At 35.9% G+C, this 24116-nt stretch overlaps 1 protein-coding gene across 1 annotated transcript in view; it reads right to left on the bottom strand.

Annotated features, from left to right (window-relative positions):
- lin9 (lin-9 DREAM MuvB core complex component) overlaps nucleotides 1–23786 on the bottom strand; it is a 29454-nt gene extending 5668 nt beyond the window's left edge. The window contains exons 1-12 of the mRNA XM_088625003.1: nucleotides 23549–23786; nucleotides 19015–19047; nucleotides 16693–16787; nucleotides 14424–14528; nucleotides 14017–14147; nucleotides 9006–9131; nucleotides 6011–6168; nucleotides 2745–2878; nucleotides 2376–2501; nucleotides 1537–1638; nucleotides 1305–1385; nucleotides 58–183 (exon numbers count right to left, since the gene is read on the bottom strand). Coding sequence (XP_088481129.1) covers nucleotides 58–183; nucleotides 1305–1385; nucleotides 1537–1638; nucleotides 2376–2501; nucleotides 2745–2878; nucleotides 6011–6168; nucleotides 9006–9131; nucleotides 14017–14147; nucleotides 14424–14528; nucleotides 16693–16787; nucleotides 19015–19047; nucleotides 23549–23627 — 1296 coding nt within the window. The 5' untranslated portion in view covers nucleotides 23628–23786. The remainder of the gene's footprint in view (nucleotides 1–57; nucleotides 184–1304; nucleotides 1386–1536; nucleotides 1639–2375; nucleotides 2502–2744; nucleotides 2879–6010; nucleotides 6169–9005; nucleotides 9132–14016; nucleotides 14148–14423; nucleotides 14529–16692; nucleotides 16788–19014; nucleotides 19048–23548) is intronic.
- Between the last annotated feature and the right edge of the window lie 330 nt (nucleotides 23787–24116).

Raw genomic sequence — 24116 nt, 5'->3', positions numbered from 1 at the left:
AAACTTCAGATACTAAGTTTGTTTTACACAGAAATATTAACCAAACTGCACCCTTACCTCATAACAGTACGCTTGCACTTCATGCAAGACTTTGTTGAGATCTTTGTTGAGCTGCTCTAAATCGAGCACAATGGTAGCATACCTCTTCTGAAACTCAAATCCTATTGGCATTGAGTAGGATTTCTGTGAAAAAAACAAATTCAATCACCAAACAGTGACATCAAAGTAGAAACTCATTAATGAATTAATTGGCAGTTTCAGATAAACTGCTTATATGACAGATACAAGTGGTTTTCACTCAGAAGATACAACATGGAGCAGAACAGACACTAGAAGTTGTAAACGCCTTACTGCGGCAACAGTGCAACTGCTGTTCACAAACAAAAGTATAAATGTGCAAATACATCATTCAATATTGCAGTGCAGGACATTCTCTAAAAATGACATGGAACATAAAAACAGACTGACAGTCCATTGTAACATTTTCTTTAAAAAAAAAATTGGCATCTGTTATTCCTAAAATTCTAAAACAAAAATATCCAAATAAAGTTGGATATAAATCAAAGTCAGAAATTATCCAAAGATGACATGTCAACAAAAACACCTTGAGTCTTTTTCTTAGGTAGCCCCTTCTAGCTCAGCTTTCCCATTAATGATCTTAGAAATTAAAATGATTTTTTTTACCTGCATTGAATACCCTACACTTGTCTGCACTCTGTACTTCTCTACTGCTTCATTTAAACCTCATCTGCCAGGCTTTTGCCCAGTCTTGAATGTTTTCTAGATCTTTTTTTAATTTTATTTGCTGCTTCTATAGTATTTTGTAATCCTCCTAATTTGCTTTATTCTCCAAATTATAGTCTACTAATTATAGTTATATAATAGTTTACTATTATGGAATCTACATAATTGATAGAAATTACGAAGAGCTGTGGCCCTAGTACATATCCCTGCATTAATTAGAGTATAGTACATCACACCAATTTGAGCATTTACCCCTTGCCTCTACCCTCTGTTTTCTCTGTATTAAATTCTAAATCCAAACACTCCCCTTTACCTGAATGCCTACTGCCCAGTACGGTTTCCAATCTAATGTTTTTCATAATGTTGAAACACAAGCTAGTTTTAATTGGAATAGATCATATTTCACTATCCTCATTACGTTTTATGACAACACAACATACATTTCTGGGGCTCTATGTAACTTTATAAAAGTAATCAATAGAACTTCTACTGAACATTCTTGTTAAGAAGTGAAAGACAAAAAAACAGGAGAAAAAAAAAGTATCTTTAAAACATGTTACCAGTTTCTCTGCCTCAGTATTCATTTCCTTCAACAGCTTGATATGCTCTTTCTTAATCATGAGGATTCTTGATAACCTTGTCTAGAAAAGAGAAAGAAAAACTGAGAAGACGTTCATAAAACTGCCAGTTATTGTATTTCATACAAATTTCATACTATTCCAAAACTAGGACAGAGTTTCTAATTTAAAGAAATAAAACTAAATACAACTTGAGTTTTGAAATTCTACTTACGACTTGCACAAGAAACTTCACTGGAAAACCACCCAGTGTCTCTCCATCGGTGCCCGACAGCTTACTCTTCCAAGATGATTGACCAAGAAGGGGATCGTTATCCTTGAGAAAGATGAAAAATAACGGCCTCTGGATTTGTCCAAAAACAGAGATCCACTGCCTGTCTCATAAGAGTTGGGCTTAAACGGCAATAAGGTTTAGGGTTTTATCTCTGACGAATCAGCTGTCAACCACAACAACAAGCTTAGAGGAAAGACAAAATACTTGTGCAACAAGCGGGAGCTTTCATTGTCATTTTCAGCAACTATTAGTTGACAAAAGACCCCTTGTGTTTTAAAAAGTACCTAAGAGTCCTCAAATTTCGTTGATTACAATGTTAATCAGTTACTGAAAGTCACTAATTTAACTTTACAAAAACATTAAGGATATGCAAGATGTCTAAATATTGAATACGATTTTGTAGATTTGTATTATATTAAAGCACAAGGCTCCAAAGACAGAATAAAAACCGATTACTAGACTCTCAAATCTCTATTCAATATTATCATCTTTATTAGTGGTACTGCACTATTCAAAGTACAGGAAAGTAGGCTGTCAGAGTTTTAAGATTAGTTCTTACTAGCTTATTTATAAGCTTTGCTTTCTTCTACTGTAAATATGCAAATATTCTTGGTTAAAATAACTTTTATATATCATTGAGACAGTGTGAGCTTATTTAAGTGTCACAAATTATGGGCACCTTGCAATAATTACTGACCTTTTTAAGCAACTCAAGTTAAGAATGGAGGATTTAAACATGGCATGCTCATGCTAAGAGATAGACTGAAAAACGTACGTACCATGATAGGGTGCTGTACAGAAGTTGTGTAAGGCAGACGGGGTGGGGTCATAAAAGCTTGGAACCGGGAAGGCCGCTGTTTCTGAGCAAAGGCTGAGATCGGCATCGTCTCATGAGGTTCATTGCTCTGGGGAGAAGAAAAATAATTAATAAAGATGGCGCACAACGCACCAACAGATGTGGAAAATACAAAGCTTCTTGAAAAAAGTGTAAATATGAAATCTGAACAGACTTCAAAACAATTAGGGTTAAAATGACAATACTGTCAGGTTTTAAGTGTGCAAACATAAAATATAAAATCCTAACAGCTTCAAATTGGCAAACTGCTATGAAAATTCACAGATAACCACAAAAATGTAGCTAGACTTACGAGAACTTCATAATCAGGAACAGTGTGTGTTCCTAATCCATTTCTGTCAAACGTTACTCTGTAGGTGGCTGCACTTGTGTCAACTGCATCTATCTGTCCTGTAAAAAGGCCATCATGTACACCCCTCAGTCGAGCTGAAAATTAAAATAGATCAGGAACAATCATTAAAATATTTTAAAAATCCATTATTGTAAGAATTATATAGACAGCCTAATCAAGTTCAAAAGATGATCATTAGAGGAAACAAGAGATTAAAAAAAAGCCTAGAATTTCTTGGATAAATAAACAGTATACTGATGGCATTAATCCAAGCCTGGGGTGGCTGTGCACAATATCGTAGGCAAGTGTCCGCTAGATCCCTGATGTGTTATAATCACAGTAGTTATTGTAGTAGTTGGGTCATGTCACATCTCGTAATTTGAGTTGTCACATGCAAAAATTCAGAAAAATCTGGTGAAAATTTCATTCATGCCAGAATTACATCAAAAGTCCTGCCCCAGACTGACCTATCTGAGATCAATCAGCATTAATCCCTTCTACTTTACCATTAAGGCACACGTTTAGAGAAGCATTTCAAACTAAACACACAGGTAATGTGTAATTGATTTAGCATACAAAAATCTAAAATATATAATGTACACTGTGGCAAATTAACACAAAGGTGGGAGGAGAGGTCTTGTTAATCTGTGTAATATATACACATACATTGTAATTCAAAACGAGGCAGACCCAGAAATTACATCAGTTTAGATTCCCAAGAAAAACTACTACTTTCTGCCCCGATTAATCAATTCACTAAAAAATACTGCGGTCCAGTTATCCTCTGAAGAACACTTTGCCCTGTGTCTGTGGCAAGCATGAAGCCCAATCCTCGCAAAAGTATGTATTGAATGTCTACAACATATGACTTCACACTTGAGTGACTTGCTCCAACTGCCAACAATTCTTTCACTGATTCTGCACTAAGCAGCTGTACTGGAGTGGTGCCTAGCAGTTCTTCCATCTTCAGCTGTTGGCATTGGCATTGGCTGTTGGCAAGTCCATGGAGATCATGGTGACTTCCACAGCAGTATTTATGACAACATTAACTGATAAGTCATCAATCTTGACAGGGATGCATCAGCTGGACCCATAGCTAGCTGTCCTTCTCATGAGGACTGATGAAATGCTTTACACTTCTTGTACAATCTTTCATGTGGCTGCTAGCGTTGCTGACCAGGCCATTGGTGTCTGTACTGTCCTTTAATCTCCAAGCCTGTTTTGAAAGGACTTTGCGGCAGAATCAGCCTTTCTGTGCTGGAAAGCTGTCATGTTTCTCTCTCGGGTCCTGCAGATCTTAAGAGGAAAATGCATGAGTTCGTTACCCCCTTTTGATGGCAAAGTCCAATGTCAGCTGCAATCCTTGCAATTTCCTGAGGATGGTCTACATCTGATCCATGGTCAAATACATCTTTGCTGGTGCCCCTTGGCACTCTGGTGGAATAGCATTCACAGCTACATACATGTCCTCATCTGCCTAGGAAATGTGCCTTGCCTTCCCTCTGGCTTATGTTCCTGGCTGAGTGCTGTTGATTATGTTCATGTGACTTGACCCATTTCTGGTTTTCCAAGTTAAAAGTGTTTTTCATGACTTAGCCCCTTCAAGAAATATTTGGCAACTAATGGGCCCACAGCAGTACACTTGTTCTGTGTACCTGGGTGATGTTTTTTCTTTTGTTAGCGTTCAAAGGGGGTCTCTCCGTCTGAAGCACTCCTGCTGCTCCACTTACAACTAGCTTCTTGAGCAAACACACAGAGGACAGCCAGACATTTGTGTCACTCATGGAGATGATTCAGTAGGTGGTCAGCTTGACATCTGCATAGCATCAAGCTGTGGAACAGTGCATGTTGTACAGGCAGCAGCTGTGATTGTTGTCTATACCTACATGCAGTGGAGGTGGAGACTCGGCGAGGTCACAGCTAGCAGATGACCTCCAGCTCCAAAGCAAACTGTTGCTATGGCGTGATGGGTACAGCTCTGGAACTCTTTTAATGAAGAACTGTTGACAACACTTATATTATATTTGCTGGGTTTGGTATTCCAACACAAATTATAAAAATGTGGGTGGCTGCTCAAGGTGTGTAGTCTTCTGTTTTATTATATATATATACACACATCACTGTTCTGTTAGAAACTAGAATTCAAGTGTCCACACACTGTCATCTGACTATGTTTGTCTCAGTCTGTGGCAGCAGTAAAAAAATCTTTTGCACAGGAATGTTAGCAGTCAATATTTTTTCTCTTGCTGCAGGAGCAACAGGGCACAACCGATACAAAGAATTGTCCTTTAAAACATGTTCTCTTTCCCTCGTCAGATGAAGTCTGTTGTACTACAACTTCTTGACCTCCAAATGAACTTGGTAAAGGATTCAAAGAGTCCGTATATGTAGGCATTCTTGTGATGAGCCAATAGGCCCTACTTCTTTCCGTTTTCTTGTCTTGATTTTCAGAATGGGCATTCAACAGGTTAATTCCCAATCAAAATTAAACATTCAAATTTGATATTCAAGCTGCCTGCCTTATTTTTGTATAAAACAAAGTCTCATTTCTTTTGATGCTTGTCATATTTTTTGAATGGAATCTAAACTAGGTGTTTAAAATTGTAGGCACTTTATCATATACATGACTCACTCAGTATATAATGATGTTTTTGCATTGGCAGATTTCTGCCGACACTTTGAGAAAGAAAAGTGTTATCTGGACAATGTAACAAAATCTTTCCATTCACTTCAAATGTAATGTAAGGAGGAAAAGAATTTAGCCAAGGCTAGCTAAACAACGAAACCTAAACACCACTCCCATGTGTAAGTTATGTATTATGTTACAGCAGCAGAAAACAAGGAATTTAACTACAACTACAAAAATCATACCAATAGCTTAGGAAAATCAATGAAACCAAAGTGCAAATTAAACTTCTGCTAAACATAAACATTTTGTGCACTGAATTTTCTAACAGTATAATGCAATAAATGTTCACTCAAAATATGGTTGTAATTTCTTTACAAACAAAAGGGTTACTATCAAGCTACTAACTGAAAATAGAAATACTTTTATCTTCACAGACCAGTGATAGTAGAAAAATAATAAAAACTGATTGTCTAGGGTTGATCCCCTTTAAAATAGTTATAGCAAAACAGATTACTGTTTGATAAATCCTAATTGTAGTTTGCTCTGATTTCGCAGGACCATGAAAAGGGCAGAGATTTCATATATTAAAAGTGTATACCTGTAACTTTTGTTCCAATAACTAAAGGCAGTGGTATTTCCTCTGGAAGATCTTTGCAGTGTGACACATCTGTAAACTTCCTTTGTTGCAGTAATCTAATTTTTTGCCTTTTCTGTTTGAGTGCTGATCGCTCTTCTGCAAAGAATGCTGCTGAACACCTATAGGAAAGAAGGCAATGCAGAGTTTATGTATTCACTAAAATTATTGGAAATATCCCAAAATACAAGTAATTTAATTTGAATTAAAAAACTTCTCAGCTCTTTTTATAGGTTAGAAATTGACTCTAAAGTTGCTTAGCAAATCCTCATATCTAGAAAATGTTAAATTCCTATCTTTAAAAAGAACCTAACAGAAATCACCTGCAGCAGATTTCTGTGCTGCACCCGCACGTGAATAGCTGAACTTAACCCATCTGGAAATACCCATGCATATTTTCTCTAAATTGTCATGCATCTCTCCAGACTTAAAACCAGCAAGGACAGCTTCTCTATTAAAGCATTGAGAAAGTCAGTTCATGAGCAAATGTGATAAATATTCATTCCATTATATGCTCTAAATGGAAGACCTGCAATTTAAATTGCTACATCAAAAATACAACACTTCCCTTGAAGAATCTGTAGAGGTGTTTCAGGGCAATTGAACTGGTGCTGGATTACTTGACCCTGGCCATTCCAAGCGCATATAAAAATGTTCTTCAGGTTTTTATAAGCGGAGCAAAAGTCAGACGTTTTAGTCTTGAGGCAACATGACACAGAGGGTTTATGGGACAGTACTGTGGTACTTTTTAAAGAACTTAATGTTGAATTTTTTTTATCAATGATGCTGAAAACAGTATGATGGAATGATGATCTATGATCATTCCCTCAGGGAAATTTGTTTTACAGTAGAGTTCAACACAACAATACAATGTACCAACAAAGGATGCTGACAAACGATTAATGGAATTGTTTTTGCATTATTCAAAAGTGAAAACTGCAGAGGGGATAAGGAATTTCCTAAATCTATTACTGTTAGACCTTGGGGCACACATTTGTCTCCCAGAAAGGAGCTTGTGTTACTTTGTGAAGCACCTGCTAAATAATGTTTGGATAGCTGTTAAATCAATATTACCTACATAATAGCAGTTAATTATACATTGAAAAGTACAAAAAAAGAAGCAGCATGTTTGTTTTACTTTTCTGAGTGGAACCAATTTCATCTTGTTCCTTTGTACAATGACAAAACTCCCCATTGAAACATACACATGAAGAGTCAGATAAACAACTGCACACGATGCTTTGATGAAAGTATGAATCCGGTATTGACAGACAAATAAAATCCAATATTACTCACAGTACATTCAGTGTATTTTAAAGTAGGTGTTCATTCATTTGTCAGCTTGCATGCTGGTTTATAGACAAAGAATACCTCACATACCAAACGTGTGAGAAAAAGCTTTGAAAATAGACCATGACCTGCATAGGATGGTGTTTGTGCTAATAATCCATCTGTACCTCTTAAAACAAGTACAAATGATGTTGTCCTTAAATCAGAATCAGTAAAATCTGAAAATCAATCAAAATATCAATTATTTTTTTAGGGAGCATTATAATTTTACTTTTAAAATAGTGCATTCTCACATAACGCAATTTTAATTACATAAGAAACTAAAGCTATACACAGGCACAGTAAGCATTTTCTAAAGCCAGTGTCCTAAACCAAAAACAAAAAGGAATAAAATACTTTCTTCCAAAGTGGAAGAATTCACATGACACTTTACTATTGTTAAGTTTATTGAGCATCATTCTTCATTTAGATAATACGTTCATTCTTTTGTATACATCAAGCAAATTTTATAAAATATATTTATTGTAAAAACATCTCTCTGCAATTAGTATGCTGTAGTAAGAAGATACAGTGCTGCTTGAAAGTATGTGAATTGTTTTGGTATGATGGTGAGCTGACCTGGTCCATGGGCAGAAAAGCAGCCCAAATTCATGACGCTCCCTCCACCATGCTTGGCAGTGGAGATAAGGTTATATTGGTAGCAGGTTTTCACCAGATATGGAGCTTTTTGTTCTGACCAAAAAAGATCAATTTTATACTCATCTGTGCAGAGAACTCTTCCAAAAAATCTACAGGAGCATTCAGATGGTCTTTTGCAAACTTAAGACGAGCAGCAATGTTCTTTTTTGAGTGTAACTATTTTCTCCTGGCTTCCCTCCTGTGGACGCTGTTGCTATTCAGTTTGCATCGTATTGTTAAAGGTATGAAGGACATCCACATCTAGGTAAAGTGTGGTCAGTGTGGTCTTAATTCTTCTCCATTTTTAGACTATTTGACTTACAGTAGACTGATGAACAACCCTCTTCCTGAGATCTCTGTAGATAGTGGCACAGCATATTACACTAATCTGTCAGGGTAATACCAAATTGACCTTTGGAGTAGTAGTAGAGGGCCTCCTAACCTTTGTCTTGGAGATTGGCTCTTTGATTGGATAACTTGGTTATCCAAATGATTTTAGCACCTGTTTATAGTTAACTCATTGACTATGCTAATGAACTTCAAAAGACTCACATTTGCACATGCACTAATTCTTATTTACCTATTTAGTTTTCTATTGCATGCATCAATTTCTCTCTAAACAATACATTTAATTTGCAGATATATAACCATTCTTTTATAACACTAAAGACTAGTTTTGATTTAAGGATTTCATAGGAAAAATGTAACATTGAAAGAAATACAATAGGGATTCACAAACTTTAAGCAGCAATATAGCATATTATGAGTATTATTCAACTGCACCAGTGTTCAATATCAAGGCTGCCTGGGGAAAAACTAGTAAACACTCATTCAAGTAACATTTTCAATAATAAGTGTTGTGACAAATAACAGTAAAAATGTTCTGGCCTTAATCCTCCAGTAAACACGTTTATTACTGCATTTAATAAAAATAATGAGCTTTTCTAAGCAGCACAACATTACGGAAAAAAAAACATTGTAAGTACTGTACCTTCTAGGTTTTCCCATTAATCTTCTTATTGTAGCCCATTCTACTCGGGTTAATTTCCTAGTTTTAAGATTTGGAAATGATTCCTTCAAGCACACACAAAAATCGTTGTCCCCTTCAAATAAAGGCCTGTGAACCACACAAATAATTTGTTATGTTTGAAGGCAAAGAGTTAAAAGAAAATTCCTGAAACATTTATACTCTTAGAATTTCAGAGCAGAAATGCTACAGTTGTGAGAAAGTTTGTGTACCCTTTGGAATTATCTAGATTTCTCCATGAATTGCTCCTAAAATGTGTTCTGATCTTCATCTAAGTCATAATAATAAATAAAGACAGTGTTATTTAACAAACACACACAACATTTTACATTGTCCATTTTACACTGCAGGCCATTCAAGCAAGACATCCCAAAAATATACATGAACGGAAACAGTTTGTATAGAGGGATAGGCCAAAATACCTCCTAATGACGCCGCAGGTCTGATCAGCAGCTACAGAAAGCATCTGGTTGAGGTTATTGCCAATAAAGGAGGTTCCACAAGTTACTAAATATAAGGGTTCACATGCTTTTTCCATCAATGACTTAGATTGTTTAAACCATATGGTCAATAAAGATATGGCAATGCAAAATGTAGTGTATGTTGTTTGTTAAATTAGATTATTATGATTTAGATTAAGATCAGATCACATTTTAGGAGCCATTCATGCAGAAATCAATATAATTCCTAAAGGTTCACAAACTTTTTCTCACAACTGCATATGCTGGCAAAATACTTTTTTTGTTGTTCAGTCTTGTTATACCTTCTAGAATCTCAAATGTGCAAAGCATGTACATTAAGACTCGTTGAAAGCCATCTAATTCACCAGCGCTTCTCAGAGATGAATAAGGAATGACTTGTGTCAGTTTCTATATGTGGTTATTTAAACAAAGTGTTACATGTACACATTTGACAGAAAAGCTAGAGGAATTGGGTCTCTCAAGATGGAGAAAAAAATCACTAAGAAGGTTAGAGGGCATAAGACATATACACAAATGAAGTTTCCCATTTTGTCACAGAAATTTCACATATAACAGTGTGTATCAGATCGAATCTTAATCTAATCTTTCCACCAGTTTTTGGCCACAGTGACGTACCTGGGTTGGACATTCATTACATGCTATAAAATTGTAGTACATTCATACAACATGGATCTTATCTGAACTACAATCCCCGGTATACAGAGGGAAATCACCTTCTGTCCTCTTTCACAGGCACCTTAATTGAGGGAAGTAATTTGGTAAAGTGACAGTTTAAAACCAGGAATTTCAGAAGATACCTCTATTATGCTTTGTACCAGAAAAAAAGAAAGTGACATGCACTGGAGATGAAGTTTAGTGAGAGCTCAAAAGCAGGCAGGGTTTTTTCTCTCACTGTAAAGCACCACTTTGCACTGGATTTCTGTCTTTGCATATGTTACCCAAGAACCCACCTATTTAAAAAAGGAGCCACTACTGTAAAATGATCCTGGCTAGCACACAGGTGTTAAATATTGAGGGCTGGTATATACTTTTGTACAACAGTTCTGGAATAAACATTTTATTATATATCCAAGTGGGTTTACAGATCTCTAAAAACTTTTGTTCTATGAACTGCTATAGTATTAATATGGATGCGCATCTGCAGTCTCTTCCTTCTAAAACTTTCTGAAGACTACTGTTTTTAATACAGTGTCTATCCCACTAGGTGTCACCAGACTATGCATTTCTTTACAAAGGTTCTTTATCTTTCTACAAGAGAAAACACATCTGGGATATTTCTTCTAAAACAACTAGTGAACTTCACCTCATGGTTCATCAAAATATTGATGTCTGCCTTCTTTGTTTTGGTGTTGTCATTGTGCTGGATAAATAGAAGATATTTTTGTGAAAAAATAAATGAACCATGGAAACAAAAATGAAATAGAGGCTTTTTTGTTTGATTTGAAAAACAAACCAGGTTGAATTAAAGTATAAACTGACATTCCACTAATGAGGATTTCAAATTTTGGAGTAAAGCTTGTTGAATGTAAAACCAGTGGGTGCTTACAAGGTACACAACAGATGGTTTATCTCAAAGTATCCTATGTGAATACCTACTCGAATAAATAAAAAACAATGGACTGTTCCCTACGGCCCACCAGGCTATACCAAAGCACTGACAGAGCAGAGACCCTCAACTGTAACAGATCAAACACCTTGTGGCATTACAAACAAGAAAAGGTTCATGACTTCAGAAACTATCATAATCAACATAAAAAAACAGTGGAACAGTCACTTCCCAAGTTTTAATTGGTCAGACAGAAGCAAGGCAAAATCAAGCTGCAACAACAAGTAAACTCACACCTGGCAACTGAAGCTAAGCAGGTGCAAGCCTTGTCAGTACCCAGATGGGAGACCTCCTGGGAAAAACTAAGGTTGTGCTGGAAGAGGTGTTAGTGGGGCCAGCAGGGGGCGCTCACTCTGCGGTCCATGTGGGTCCTAATGCCCCAGTATAGTGAAGGGGACACTATACCATAAACAGGCGCCATCCTTCGGATGAGACGTAAAACCAAGGTCCTGACTCTCTGTGGTCATTAAAAATCCCAGGGGTGTAACCCAGGTGACCTGGCCAAATTTCCCATTGGCTCTTACCAATCATGGCTTCCTAATAATCCCCATCTATGAGTTGGCTTCATTACTCTGCTCTCCTCCCCACTGATAGCTGATGTGTGGTGAGCGTTCTGGCGCACTATGGTTGCCGCAGCATCATCCAGGTGGATGTGGTGGTGGTGGTGGTGGTGGGGGGGTGGGGGGAGTCCCCATTACCTGCAAAGCGCTTTGAGTGGAGTTTCCAGAAAAGCGCTATATAAGCAATTAATTAATTAAGACTGTTACATAATCTTAGCCCATAGCACATTTGTAAAGAGCAGAACATCTTTGCCATAGAGAAACCAATAAATCCAGTCAACCTTAAATCTCGGGAAAAATGAGCTAATCCTTACTCTCTGTCCTGTATATCATTTGGTAGTTCGAATTTATTCAGCTGAGGTGTACAACTAGATGGATGTCCAATCACTACATTAAGGGTGTTTGCCATTTTCTCCAAAGACAAATTCCAGACTTCCTCCCTTGAAACGTTTTACTTTCTCAAGACCCATCTAAAACTTTTGTCAGAATGCTAGCCTGCAGTTCTAGAATTTGCTCGCCTTCAGCATAAGGGCTTTATCATGATCTAATATTTCACTGAAGACTATAGCAAGATTATAGATATAGCTAGACTGTATTTTATATTGTGAAAATTATGTCTTTGTTGACAAATTTATTTCTATTCCAAGTTTTCTAGTTTACTCATTGTTGGCTAAACATTTTCCCAGCTATTTACACAAAACAAAACTGCTCAAATTATTTCTACTGGATAATTATGACCTTTTTACTGTAAGGTAGTATTTTTCAACATTTTTATGACATTTATCTGGCTAATTTGAGTATTCAACACACTATCTGATAAGTTCAACACAATTATCCTTTGCACCATTTATGTCACAAATCTGTAATTGTCAAACCATACATTAGTTAGCTACTTGTAAGAAGTTGTACTACTTGTACTACTAGTAAGTAGTAGTATTGGTTAGCATGATTACTCTCAGTGTACAGTTGAGGTCAGTTTTGTATAGGTTCTTGAAGTCTGTTTTTATTTAAGAAATAAGACAGCTGTGAAGACTTATTGTCTGTGAAGTGCAAATCATATCCATATTAGCTAGTTAACAGAAAACACTGAAGACTAGACAGGATTGTTGCACCATCATGAGAATATTCTGCAACTAACATTCTAATCACATCCTGTATCTGTGACGGTGAGCTGCAGGAACCACATGACCATCATGTTCACATGAGCGATCATGCATCTACATCAAAGGTTTATTTAATAGTTTAAATATTATATACATATGAACCCAATCTAACTGAAACTGCAAACTGAAAATTAACTCTGCCTCCTTAGGTTGCTTCAACATGCCAGATTTCTGTGTGATTGACACCCAGCCAACTGCCGTCTCGAATGAAAATGAATCATGGCTCGTTTTTTGGGTGGCTGATTTTGGAAACACTGTTATGTTATGTGCATTTTTTTTTAACACCAACAAAGAAATAAAAAAGGTGTGTAGTGACCTTCATTTGGTCAGCATTATTTTGATTTTGATTTCCATAGAATTGCAGATTCAATCCTGTATCGTTGCTTATGGAATGCCCGTCTTCACAATCCAGGCTCAAATTTGTGATGTCTGGATCTCATTCTCCAGCTCAGTCACTTGTGAATACCGAGTTTAATCATTAGACTTCTTTCAATTAATTGTTACCTTTCAGTCACAACACTACAAGCCCGGAGGTTTCAACATACTGCACTCCAATTTTGTGTGTATAGTAACATGGTTATAAAAGTATTAACATCTAAATTCTCTAAATGACCAGTGAGCATCCCAACTATTTTACCACAGACTGGGCAGAAATATAAATCTCAACACATATCAAAAGAGCATTATGGATAATTCTTTACAATATCAAAAAACTCATCAATAGGTAACATTTACTCCTATGCAATGCAGGACAAAATGATTCTACATCACTCAGATGGGAGGGTGATTTTTCAAAGTGAAAGAAAACGGACATGAAGAATGGTCTAAAAAATAAAATGTATAAATGAAAAGTGAAACTTCAGGCTGATATAAAAGGTTTTGTTTGATATATGGAGGCATCATTCATAAATAGCTTAAATTTAGAGAAACATGATATCAAGGTGCACAGAGGACAACATAACAGTGTAAAAACCTATTTACTGGACTCAGTTTGACTCCCAGATGTACTATGCAAACATTTCCTACTGTGATTATATCATGGATTATTGTGAATAGCACTGAACACACAAAATTATATAGGCACAAGGAAAAAAAAGGAAAATGTTTTTTTTACAAATTGAATGTAAAATTAGTGTTGTGTTTAAAGAAATAAATGGCTCTTACCTGTCAATATTGGAATAAAACCATTCATAAATGCACCACTTGTGTGCTTTTGGAAGTTTGAGGAGGTTTCGCAGTCTCAACCCAATCTTTTGTGATGCTTTCTTATCTGGAGTTGCAACAGTTGTAAGTTTCTAATTTAAAAGAAATGTAAAATACAGGGCATTAGCAAATGTGCATACATTTTGCAGTGCCTGGAACTTGCCTGGAATTTTAAATTCAGACCTGGAATGTACCATTTAGGTCTGAATAACTGCCTGTATTTAAATTTGAAATCAATTAAGATGATGCTACAGAGCAGATTAAAGAGATGAATTTCTACCGATATCTCTAAGTAATAATGGTCTGGAAAATCTGGAAACTGAGCAAACAGTAGTGTCAATAACCAAAGTAAATGGAGACAGTGTCACCTGAGGTGCTGTAATTACTCTCTGGCTTCTTCTAGGAGACCTGGAGTTCATCTGTCGGTCTTCATCCTCACAAAGCAAGCGGCTCCTTTTAGAGCTTCTTGTTGGCTATTTAAGATGAAAGGAAAATTAAACACCTGAAAAACTCCACTTTAGCCACTTGAACTGTAATCAGGACATCTTGAAAAATAGCCAAAAGCTAGTTAATATAAATCATGTTCATCTGATTTAAAAAAATCAACTTCAGCATATATATATATACACACACACTACAGCTTCTTCCCTAAAACAAATCAATGACTTAGAATATACATTATATCAAGCAATGCATTTGAATATTCTTGCACAACAATATCACAAAGATTCTTCCTATCCTTATAAAAAATTGTTAAATTTTAGAAAACCAACTGTATGTATTCAATTTAATTATAGGTTTATAGTTTTTATATATATTAAAATTCTCATGAAATACATCATATATTGAAATAAGTCCCATTTTATCCAACACAGCATTGCTCTTGAAGTGATCTGGGCATTCTGCTTCTACACAAGCACAACCTGTCCCACTTGACAAAGTAAAGCTTTGTGTGGTGCATAACAGCAGAATGTCCAATCCTAGCTCTAGAAGACTGATGTGTGCACAGGTTTTCATTTCTTCTCAGATCTTAATTACTCAAATAAGCTAATTTGGCTAAACTGGACCAGTTTAACATCTTCTCCAAGGTCTTAAAGTGCTAGTGTTTTAAGAGACCTAGAAATCCATACACATACTGTAGCATGCAGACCTTAAGGACTGCTGTTTGACTGCTTGCCTAAAGGTGTCCCACCCCAACTTTACATGGAACACCCTTCAGCAAAATAAAGGGTGTGATCCACCATCAATTCCACTGTTGAATGCAGCAGTCATGTGCTCCCATTTTAAGCAACACAAGTGTATACTTACCAAAAAGGTTGCTTAGAAAACAGCAGAAAAACTACTTTCCGATCTTAAAATACAGTAAGATTGTTTAAAAAAGCAAACTGTAAAAGTGACAAGTTAAAAAAAGTAGTTAATTTATGGTAACATAAGGCATAAAGTGAAACCAAAAATGTGAAATGTACTACTAGGATGTACCTAGGTCCTGACTGTGGTCATTAAAAATCCTAGGGCGTTTCTTAAAAAGTAGGGGTGTCCTGGCCAAATTTCCTCCTGGCTTTTACCAATCATGGCCTCCTAAGAACCCCTATGTATGAATTGGCTTCATTACTTTACTACATTAATTATTAACTATTAATTATTATACTACATTAAATTAAGAGATGTTTTTTCAGCTTATGTAGAAGAAAATGATTCCACACTTATTGAGTGGCGCTTGTCCACTCAGCATGACAAGTTCATTAGGGAAAAAAAAAAAGAGGAAAACCAAAATGGTTAAATCAATCTCCACATTTAAATCCAATTGAGCATTTATTATGCTAAGGAAAAAAGTCAAAAGATTACACAAATTTTGTTGAGCTCAACAGGTTGCCTGATACTGACTATTACAAACCACTCAGAAATGTGCCTAATGTAAATGTGTCCTGAAATCAGTGGGTCATCACAGTGGTTCACATTACCAACAGAAAGTAAGTTTTTGTTCAAATATCATAAAATGTATGCATGTAATTTACCTAAAATAAAGCATTGTACTTGTCATTCATATGACTGCTGTCCCAATATTTTTTGAAGGTCATTGTGTGTAAATTGCCTTTCCCTGCTTGCATCTGCTTACGCTGCTGGGAAATTAGCAGTCAAAGTCATATCATGTATAGTGGTAATATTCATCCATGCCCAGTATCACCCGAGGAACTGGAGAGCAGAACAAGTTAAAAATATATTAGTTGTAACTATTAGTTTTGTTTAAATAAGACTTTTTTCCTCCTGTAATGGATTATTTTTAGACAAGCAACAGACTAAATACAGTATATGTATTCTGAATCCTTTACACAATCATGTCTTTAACATTACAAGCGTGTAAAGTTTGTAACAATGTATAAAACTAATTGCTCTTTAAAGAAGAGGGTTCAATCTCCACAAGTGAAGCCAGGTAAATTAAACTCCTTCCCAAAGGACCAATCATCACTATCAATTAATCCACCACATACATTAATGAGATAACTGTTCATGATAAACTGACAGCATTCTAAGGAGTGACAAAGGTTAATGCCCAACAAACATCTGGTGTTTTCCAAAATTTATGAAGCCTTGGTCCAAGATTCTTATTTATCAAATGAAGCGAAGAGAATCTCTTACCGTTTCCATGGATGAATAGCTGCTTCTTCCCTTACTGTTCTGAGGCTTTGGTACAGAGCTGTGTTTTTCATTCCATGTGTTAGATAAACTGCCCTCTGTTAAATATTAATGAAAAAGTCTTTAGACATGTTTTCCAAAACCATGAGCACATGTGCAGCAGCACATTCACAACAAAGCCAAGAATCCCCAGATTCAAAATTCTATTGAAGTAAAGTTCTATTAGTATGGAGCTCTTATCCTAGCTTAGTTTCTTGTTAGGAAAATAATAATTGTACACTTAATAGAAATAGGACAGGGATTCTCAGACATGGAAGCTGGAGTTCTAGTACTGTAAACTACACACTGGAGTAAGCCAGTGTGGTACTGGACTGAAAGGCTGTGAAACCTACATGATGAAGGTTCTCTTTATTGCTTTAGTTTTGTTTTTTTGTGGTTGTTTTATAAACCTCTACCTTTCATATAATTACTTCCGAGAGATCAAACTCGATATGCAAGCAGGAACACCACACCATTGCTGCAGTTAATCAATTTCAGGACTAATTAAACAAATGATATACTATACAGTCTCAAACAGAATTGGCTTGAACATACTTCCTTAATGTTACAGAACTCTACAGAACACAAAAAAGTAAGAAAACAATTATTGGATAATGATCTACATAAGAGTAGATATTAATTAATTTACTTAGCTGCCACTTAATTCTATAACGTTGACTGCAAGCCAAGTCAAGCCAGTATTGGCACCATCCATTCTAAATGTACAAAATCTCCCTGGATTAAGATGAAAGTACTTGTTTTTCTTTTGATCACATTGTTTTTCTCATAGTGACCAATTATAGCAGGCAAAACATGTCTTTTCCTGCTCTTAAATGCCCCTGCACTAAAAATCTCATCCCTGTTCCAACACCATAGTAACAGCAATACTGGAGAGGGGATTGTGTATCTCACTGTAGAGGAAATAAAACCACATTGACAGAGCTAAACCAATAATTCTACTAACGTTTAAAAAAAATGCGTCCGCCCAAGGCAGTTAAAATGGTTGTATACATTGTTTAATTGTATACTTTGACACTCATTATATTAACTCTAAGCTGAATTCGTTTAGATCTTTTAATGAAATGTTTGCTTTTATCATCTAAATGCAATTTTTCTAATTGTTTTTGGAAGACTCACAATCTGTCATAAAGCAAAGACAATCAGAATTAAGAGGCATGCTAATCCTTTTGTTTTTTTTCAGCATAATGCAAACTAGTGGACACAAACTAAGGGGAAGTACGTTTAAAAGAACCACCAAAGGCTTTACACAAACGGTTGAGAGAGTAGCTACAGAGCAACACTGTCAAAAGTCTAAAACATCTGGTTCTTCGAAGAAACAGCTGAAGACCCTAAGATCAATTAACAACTAAAAAATGAGGCAGACAGGTAATTTGGCATCCTCTCGTTTGCAAAATGTCTTATTTTTTATATAGCCTTTTTATTATTTTCACCCTCATTTGAGTCCTGAGCAGCACATTTTACTTATCAACAAAGCTCTGGGGTTTTCATTCTGCCACACTGTCATAATTATAAATATTAATAGGCTGATAAAAAAAGCTCACTTTTGTACGTTCGTTTTCTCAGTTTAATTCATGTTAACTGTTCAAACGCATACACCATTTTAAAACTAATGCCATAGGTGTGATCAGTTAAGAATAGTATTACAATAAACCAGCTTTATCTTTCAGAAACCAGGACAACTTTTCACAATCTTTTTTGCAGAACCTACTTAATGGTATTAGATTCATACAGGCCTGCTGTAAATATCCATTTCTTAACATGGGAAACATGTTCCAATTTTCAATATAATCAGCAATTCTCAGCATGTAGTGAGAAGGAGCTATAAACTTTATTGCACGCTGTCTCCTCCAAATTAGCGACCAAGATAGTAGACGTTCTTCCTCAGATTTTCACCACTTAATTTTGTCTCTGTGGTAAATAATCACAGGAATTTTCAGGTCTAATTACAAACTGTTTGACAAAATGTAAAGAACTTGATTTGTGCAGAAAGACTGAAAAGAGAATATGAATGCCAAGAAACAAAGACACCAGCTGCTCCGCTCCTCACTGTTAGGAAGGTGCTATATAATGTTGACTAATCTTCTTAATATCACTTTTTATCTGACAGTCAACTAACCTTTCTTTTAGGTTTGGTAAGTCTCTCCTTGATAATCATTTCAACTGCATAGATAATAAGGCTCCAAGAATGTTACACCATAACTGTTTACAATTAATCATTTCACAAACACTTCGCATGAAACGTATTTGAAAAACAGAAGTACTTACCTTTCAAACTCACAAGAGCTTTTGCTGAAGAGCCTAAAAAACAAAACAATTGCACTTCTTTCATTTCTTACAGCTCTTTTCAAAAACACATAAATGTCTCTACATACACACACATTTGGCCCAAAGGTCAGTCATGTTATTATAATTTTCCTCAGATCTAGCTGGAGACACTAGAGTTTTAACTCCTAAAACCTGAAACTGACAGTGCAAACTCAATGCTCTGTACAAGCAAACTGACATAGCATTAAACCCCTCACAATAAAAAGGGTTGAGCATAGGAAACTCCCTCAGCTGCCAAAGCTCTTTCGTCATTGGAAAGAAAAGGACAGATCGTTACGTACTATACGCTAAAAGTTCTATTAAAGCTAGTTTTGCTATGCACTGGAATAAATATTCATCATGGTTTTTATCTATAAGCTTTGTTATTGCTCCTTTGAAGCTCTATTTTTAATTAACACAATAATAACTTATATCACATATCATATTCAGGTTGAATACTCTGCAAATATGCCTCTAATCTATGATCTACTCAGAAATGTAACTCTTGTAACTTGATTTCAAGTCTAGAACAAAACATCTTCAGTTGATCTTCAGGCAATTGAGTTACATGTGAACTGGATTAGTATTTTTGACACGAATGGTATATCGTTACGCAAAATTCAATTAGCAAACACACCACAGATTATGATCGTACATCTGTATGTTCTTTCTTAACATCTATACCTGGAAAGTAAAACACAGTGAATGTATTAAACTCTGTATTACCAAAAATAACTAACCCTTGTAATTAATTAAAATAAACCCTTTTGGCATTCTGTACTATTGTGAAGATTTTACAAAGGACAAATATCAAAATCAGAATTTCTTTCCATCTGCACAATAATCAGCACTGAAAATTCGATGTCAGTTGGCAGTTCATTACCAATGAAACTTATTTAATCTGTCCAGAACAAGAAAAAGTTTGATTACATTTTCTGCATTAACCTCAAGGCTTTCCTGGGCATGGCAATAAAGTGAAAATTGGGGCTATTAAAATTTCAGTTCTTTTGAGAAAGTGCGAGGTAGCAGACTAACAAAGTTTGTAACAAACCTCTATGATTGACAATACAGTTCAGTCTTCTTTCAATCAATAGGTTTGTGTTTTGCATGTACACATTCTTAAGTAGTATATTGTTACAAATGAGATTTACTAAATTAATGAGAAAATCAGAAACTGACCAAGTGGATTAGTCAATAAGTAAAATAATCATAACCAAATGAATGGGAACGGATCTCCCTATTCTATAATGTACCCACAAACCAGGAGAGACCGTTCCAAACTGGGTTCCCTAAAAACCACACAAAAGCAAGCTCTCTTAACAAGGCTCAAATACTTAACTTTTTAACTTAAAAAAAAGAAAAAAAAATCAGTAACAGAGCCACACCGGTATTATGTGTTCTATATTACGGTATAGAACTGTTTAGTTTGCAAAAAAAGAGAAATTGTCATGTTGTGGAAGTTAGCGTTTTCTTTTATTTGTATGAGAGAGAGGTTAAAGAGAAAAAAGTTTTGGTTCATCCAACTTATAGGTGTCTTCAGTACCCACTGTCCAGCAAATACTTAGTTTCAATCTGGTTTCCCAGGGTGATCTCAAACAAGGCCCTCTTGCCTGACCCACGCTTTATGTTTTGTGTCCACATCTCTCTTTTCAGTCCCCACCACCACCATTCCCCTGTGTCTCCCTGTCTTTATCTTATACTTTTGATACTCTTAATCATTTACCCAGAACTTCAGAAAATCAAAAAACTATTTTTCAGTGTCTCTCACTCCCAGCACAACTAAGTAAATATTCCTTGGTTTGAAGCTATAAGAACTGGAAATGTTGACTATCTAGGCATTACCCATTGTCTATAGATTCTTTGAGACACTTTCATAGTCACCTACCATAGTCTAAACCATACCATAGGGGCGGAGCAGTGGCACTGTGGGTAAGGATCTGCACCTGTGGCTGGAAGGTTGCCGGTTCAAATCCCACAGAGGAATCCTACTCCGTTGGGTCTGGGTAAGGCCCTTAGCCCCAGCTGCTCCAGGGGGGCTGTATAAATAGCTGACCCTGCACTCTGACCCCAAGCTTCTCTCCCTGTCTGTGTGTCTGTATCTCATGGAGAGCAAGCTGGGGTATGCGAAAAGACGAATTCCTAATGCAAGAAATTGTATAGCTTGAGATGCTGTCAGGAAGGTGAAACATAAGAGTATAACAATTTGGTTACTACAGTTTATGTAATACGTATATCATCTGTAATAACCCAATAATATGCCACTGTGGTTCAAAATTCTACTTCAGGAGATTCCTGTGACAGAGGAGTAATGCGTGTTCACAGGTAGCCCAAATATATTTTTGGTCATATTATTGATAAAGTGGGGTCATATATATTTTTACGTTTGTGAGATATAGCTAAATAACTACTACGTCTTCTGCCAGAATCCACAATCGCGTCTTATCTGTTCCAAATGACTGTTGACTTATTAATCAACAATCACCCATAAGAAAATTTCTGTCATCATAAGTAATTTAATTTTCATCTGAAAAAGCATCTATAAAGGACAGTGAGTATCAGCAGGAGAACGTAAGGAGATCTAGCCTACATTTTAGAAATGGATACATATGTAATTGAAAAGCAGCTCTATAAAACAAACTAACTGCACTTACTTTCAAAACCAGAAGTCAAACTATGTATAATCTGTCACTCCAAAAAAGGCCATATGATGAAAACACAAAATGTGTGCAATTATTAGCAAGTTCAGCCAAGAAAAACAAGAACATGTGGCATTTTGCCACTCCATATTCAAGGAGATTCTTTGACTGGACATTGAAGATGCTGTAAATAACATAGTAGGAGGTCAACATGAAGGAACATGATCTCCTTAATAACAGTATAAAGTATTCTTCAAATTAATAAAATCATTTTTAATTTTCTTTATCATTGGAATGTTAAATTCATGTTCTGTTAAATACATGAGCAATGCTAGAATAGACACACAAGATTTTAGAAACCTTAGAAATGAGAAAATCAAAGAAATTCTTAAGCTGAGAAGAGACTACATAAAGCGTTGAATGCTAAAGCTGTTACACAGTACTTGGATATTTTTTAAACCAAGGCCTAGGTTCCTAAAAAAGTAAGCCTACCAACAATATGCATCACTGATTAAGGTCAAATTTCAGAACCAGGACTGAGAACCACTGAAATACCCATTCCAAGGTTCTTCATTATGGTATAAAGCTACAGTTTCTTGCCTAACAGATGCATGTTGGAAACCTTTAAATCTACCCAAGTCCTTCTTCAGCAACTGTTTGCATGAAGGTCAGTCCATTACCAGAGCACTAATTTAATATTTGTCACAAATAAAACATGGAAATCAATGAATATCAAAAGATTTCTTTTTAAAAAAAATTTACACTTTTGATGATAATTTCAATTCAACATTTCCAATTGTGAAAATTTCATAGATATCTCCATTCATCCATTTTCTAACCACTTGACCCAATAAACCCATAATAAACCCAATAAACCCAATTGCACAGAAGCAGGAGCATAGCTTGGCAAGCAACAGGCACAAGGTGGGATTCACTCTGAATGGGACATCAGTCAATCACAGGACATACAGAGACAGAGACACACATTCACACCAGGGCCAATTGTCCCACAAGTCATAGAGATCTTTAAGTTTTCCAATTTGCCAGTCCATTACTTACAGAACTGTCTTTCAACAAAAAGAGTATAGTTTGTCCATATTGTAATAACACTATTTATGTTCTGCAGTACAACTAAATTGTATTCATATAGCTAAGATACAATTAAGTTCATGAAATGCAATGAGAATGTTACCAAAACAATATCAGTGGAAAACCATCCATCTCATTTTAAATCCGAACAAGCTCTAATAACGTTTTCTACAGATTTTTAAATTTAATTCACTGTACAGCAGGCATTCGATATGCACTGCTATCCAGGTAACACTCCTGTCATGAGCTGTTTGAGCACACAGGTAAACAATGTGTTTACAGTACAAAAAATGATAGACATTTTACGGTACTTTTTTACACAAGAGAATTTCGCAACGCTCAATAAAAAAAGTTGTTAAAATGAACACGTCAGTGTAAAGAAACGCAGAGCTTTATTATTCTCCGTAGGCTCCAGCTAAATTGTTGTTGTGGATTTAGAAAGGGGAAGACCTGCATACCTTTTCGTTGATGATACACAAATATATCAAATTCTCCTTTGTATGTACCTAAAGAATGACTGTCAAAAAGGTTGCACAATGCTCACCTCTGTGTTTTTGTATTGATATTAGCCACTTCATTAAAAGCAGCTGATCATGGCACAAACAAGAAATATTCGCGTCAGAAACAATTCCGTTAAGCAGTCCAAATTCATTTCGGGCGTATTTTTCAGAAACACTTGAGCAGTGTCCGTTCACTATTACTCTTGGAAATACTGTTTCCGAACATTTTTATCAGTTTTTAAACCGCTTGTCAGTTTTGTTGTTACTCACTCTCGTCCAGCAGCTGCTCCAGCTCCGCCATCTTGAATGAGCCGCGCCGCTTTTTCAAAGGCTGCCGGTCGGAATGCATTGTGGGACAGAGACTGCCGGAGAGGGCAGTTCGAATGCGGGATGGATGTTTAGTGCGCTTGTTATTCTAGTATTTTTGTAATTTAAAGTTGAATTTATCATTTGGCTTGTTCTTTAATTCATGATTCTAGAGAGTATAACATTTTACAGTACAACCTTAGCATTGCACACCTATGACGGAAGAAGAAGAATGTTCTGTGTACTACTCTTATCTGCACTCTTGCTACTTGATGATTTCCTGAAGTGAAACTTCTGGTTTATAACAGAGACTAGGGTTATGACATAACCAGGCCTCTCTGAGACAGAACAAGTTTGTAATGTTGCCTTTAAACTAAAATATATTAACGTTATTAGGTGTCTGCTCATACCTAATTACTCAAAGATGATTATTGTTGATTAAAGTTGTTGAATGTTATTTTTCATGACATATATTAATTTTGGTATTTCTCCATTAATAGTAGGAAATCTAATATGAGCTCATTCTTCCCTA

The sequence above is a fragment of the Lepisosteus platostomus genome, chromosome 3, assembly GCF_059453375.1.
Source record: "Lepisosteus platostomus isolate fLepPlt1 chromosome 3, fLepPlt1.hap1, whole genome shotgun sequence".
In the NCBI taxonomy this organism is placed as follows: domain Eukaryota; kingdom Metazoa; phylum Chordata; class Actinopteri; order Semionotiformes; family Lepisosteidae; genus Lepisosteus; species Lepisosteus platostomus.
Note: the sequence above shows the minus strand (reverse complement) of the source record. Positions and strands in the feature narration are given on the sequence as shown.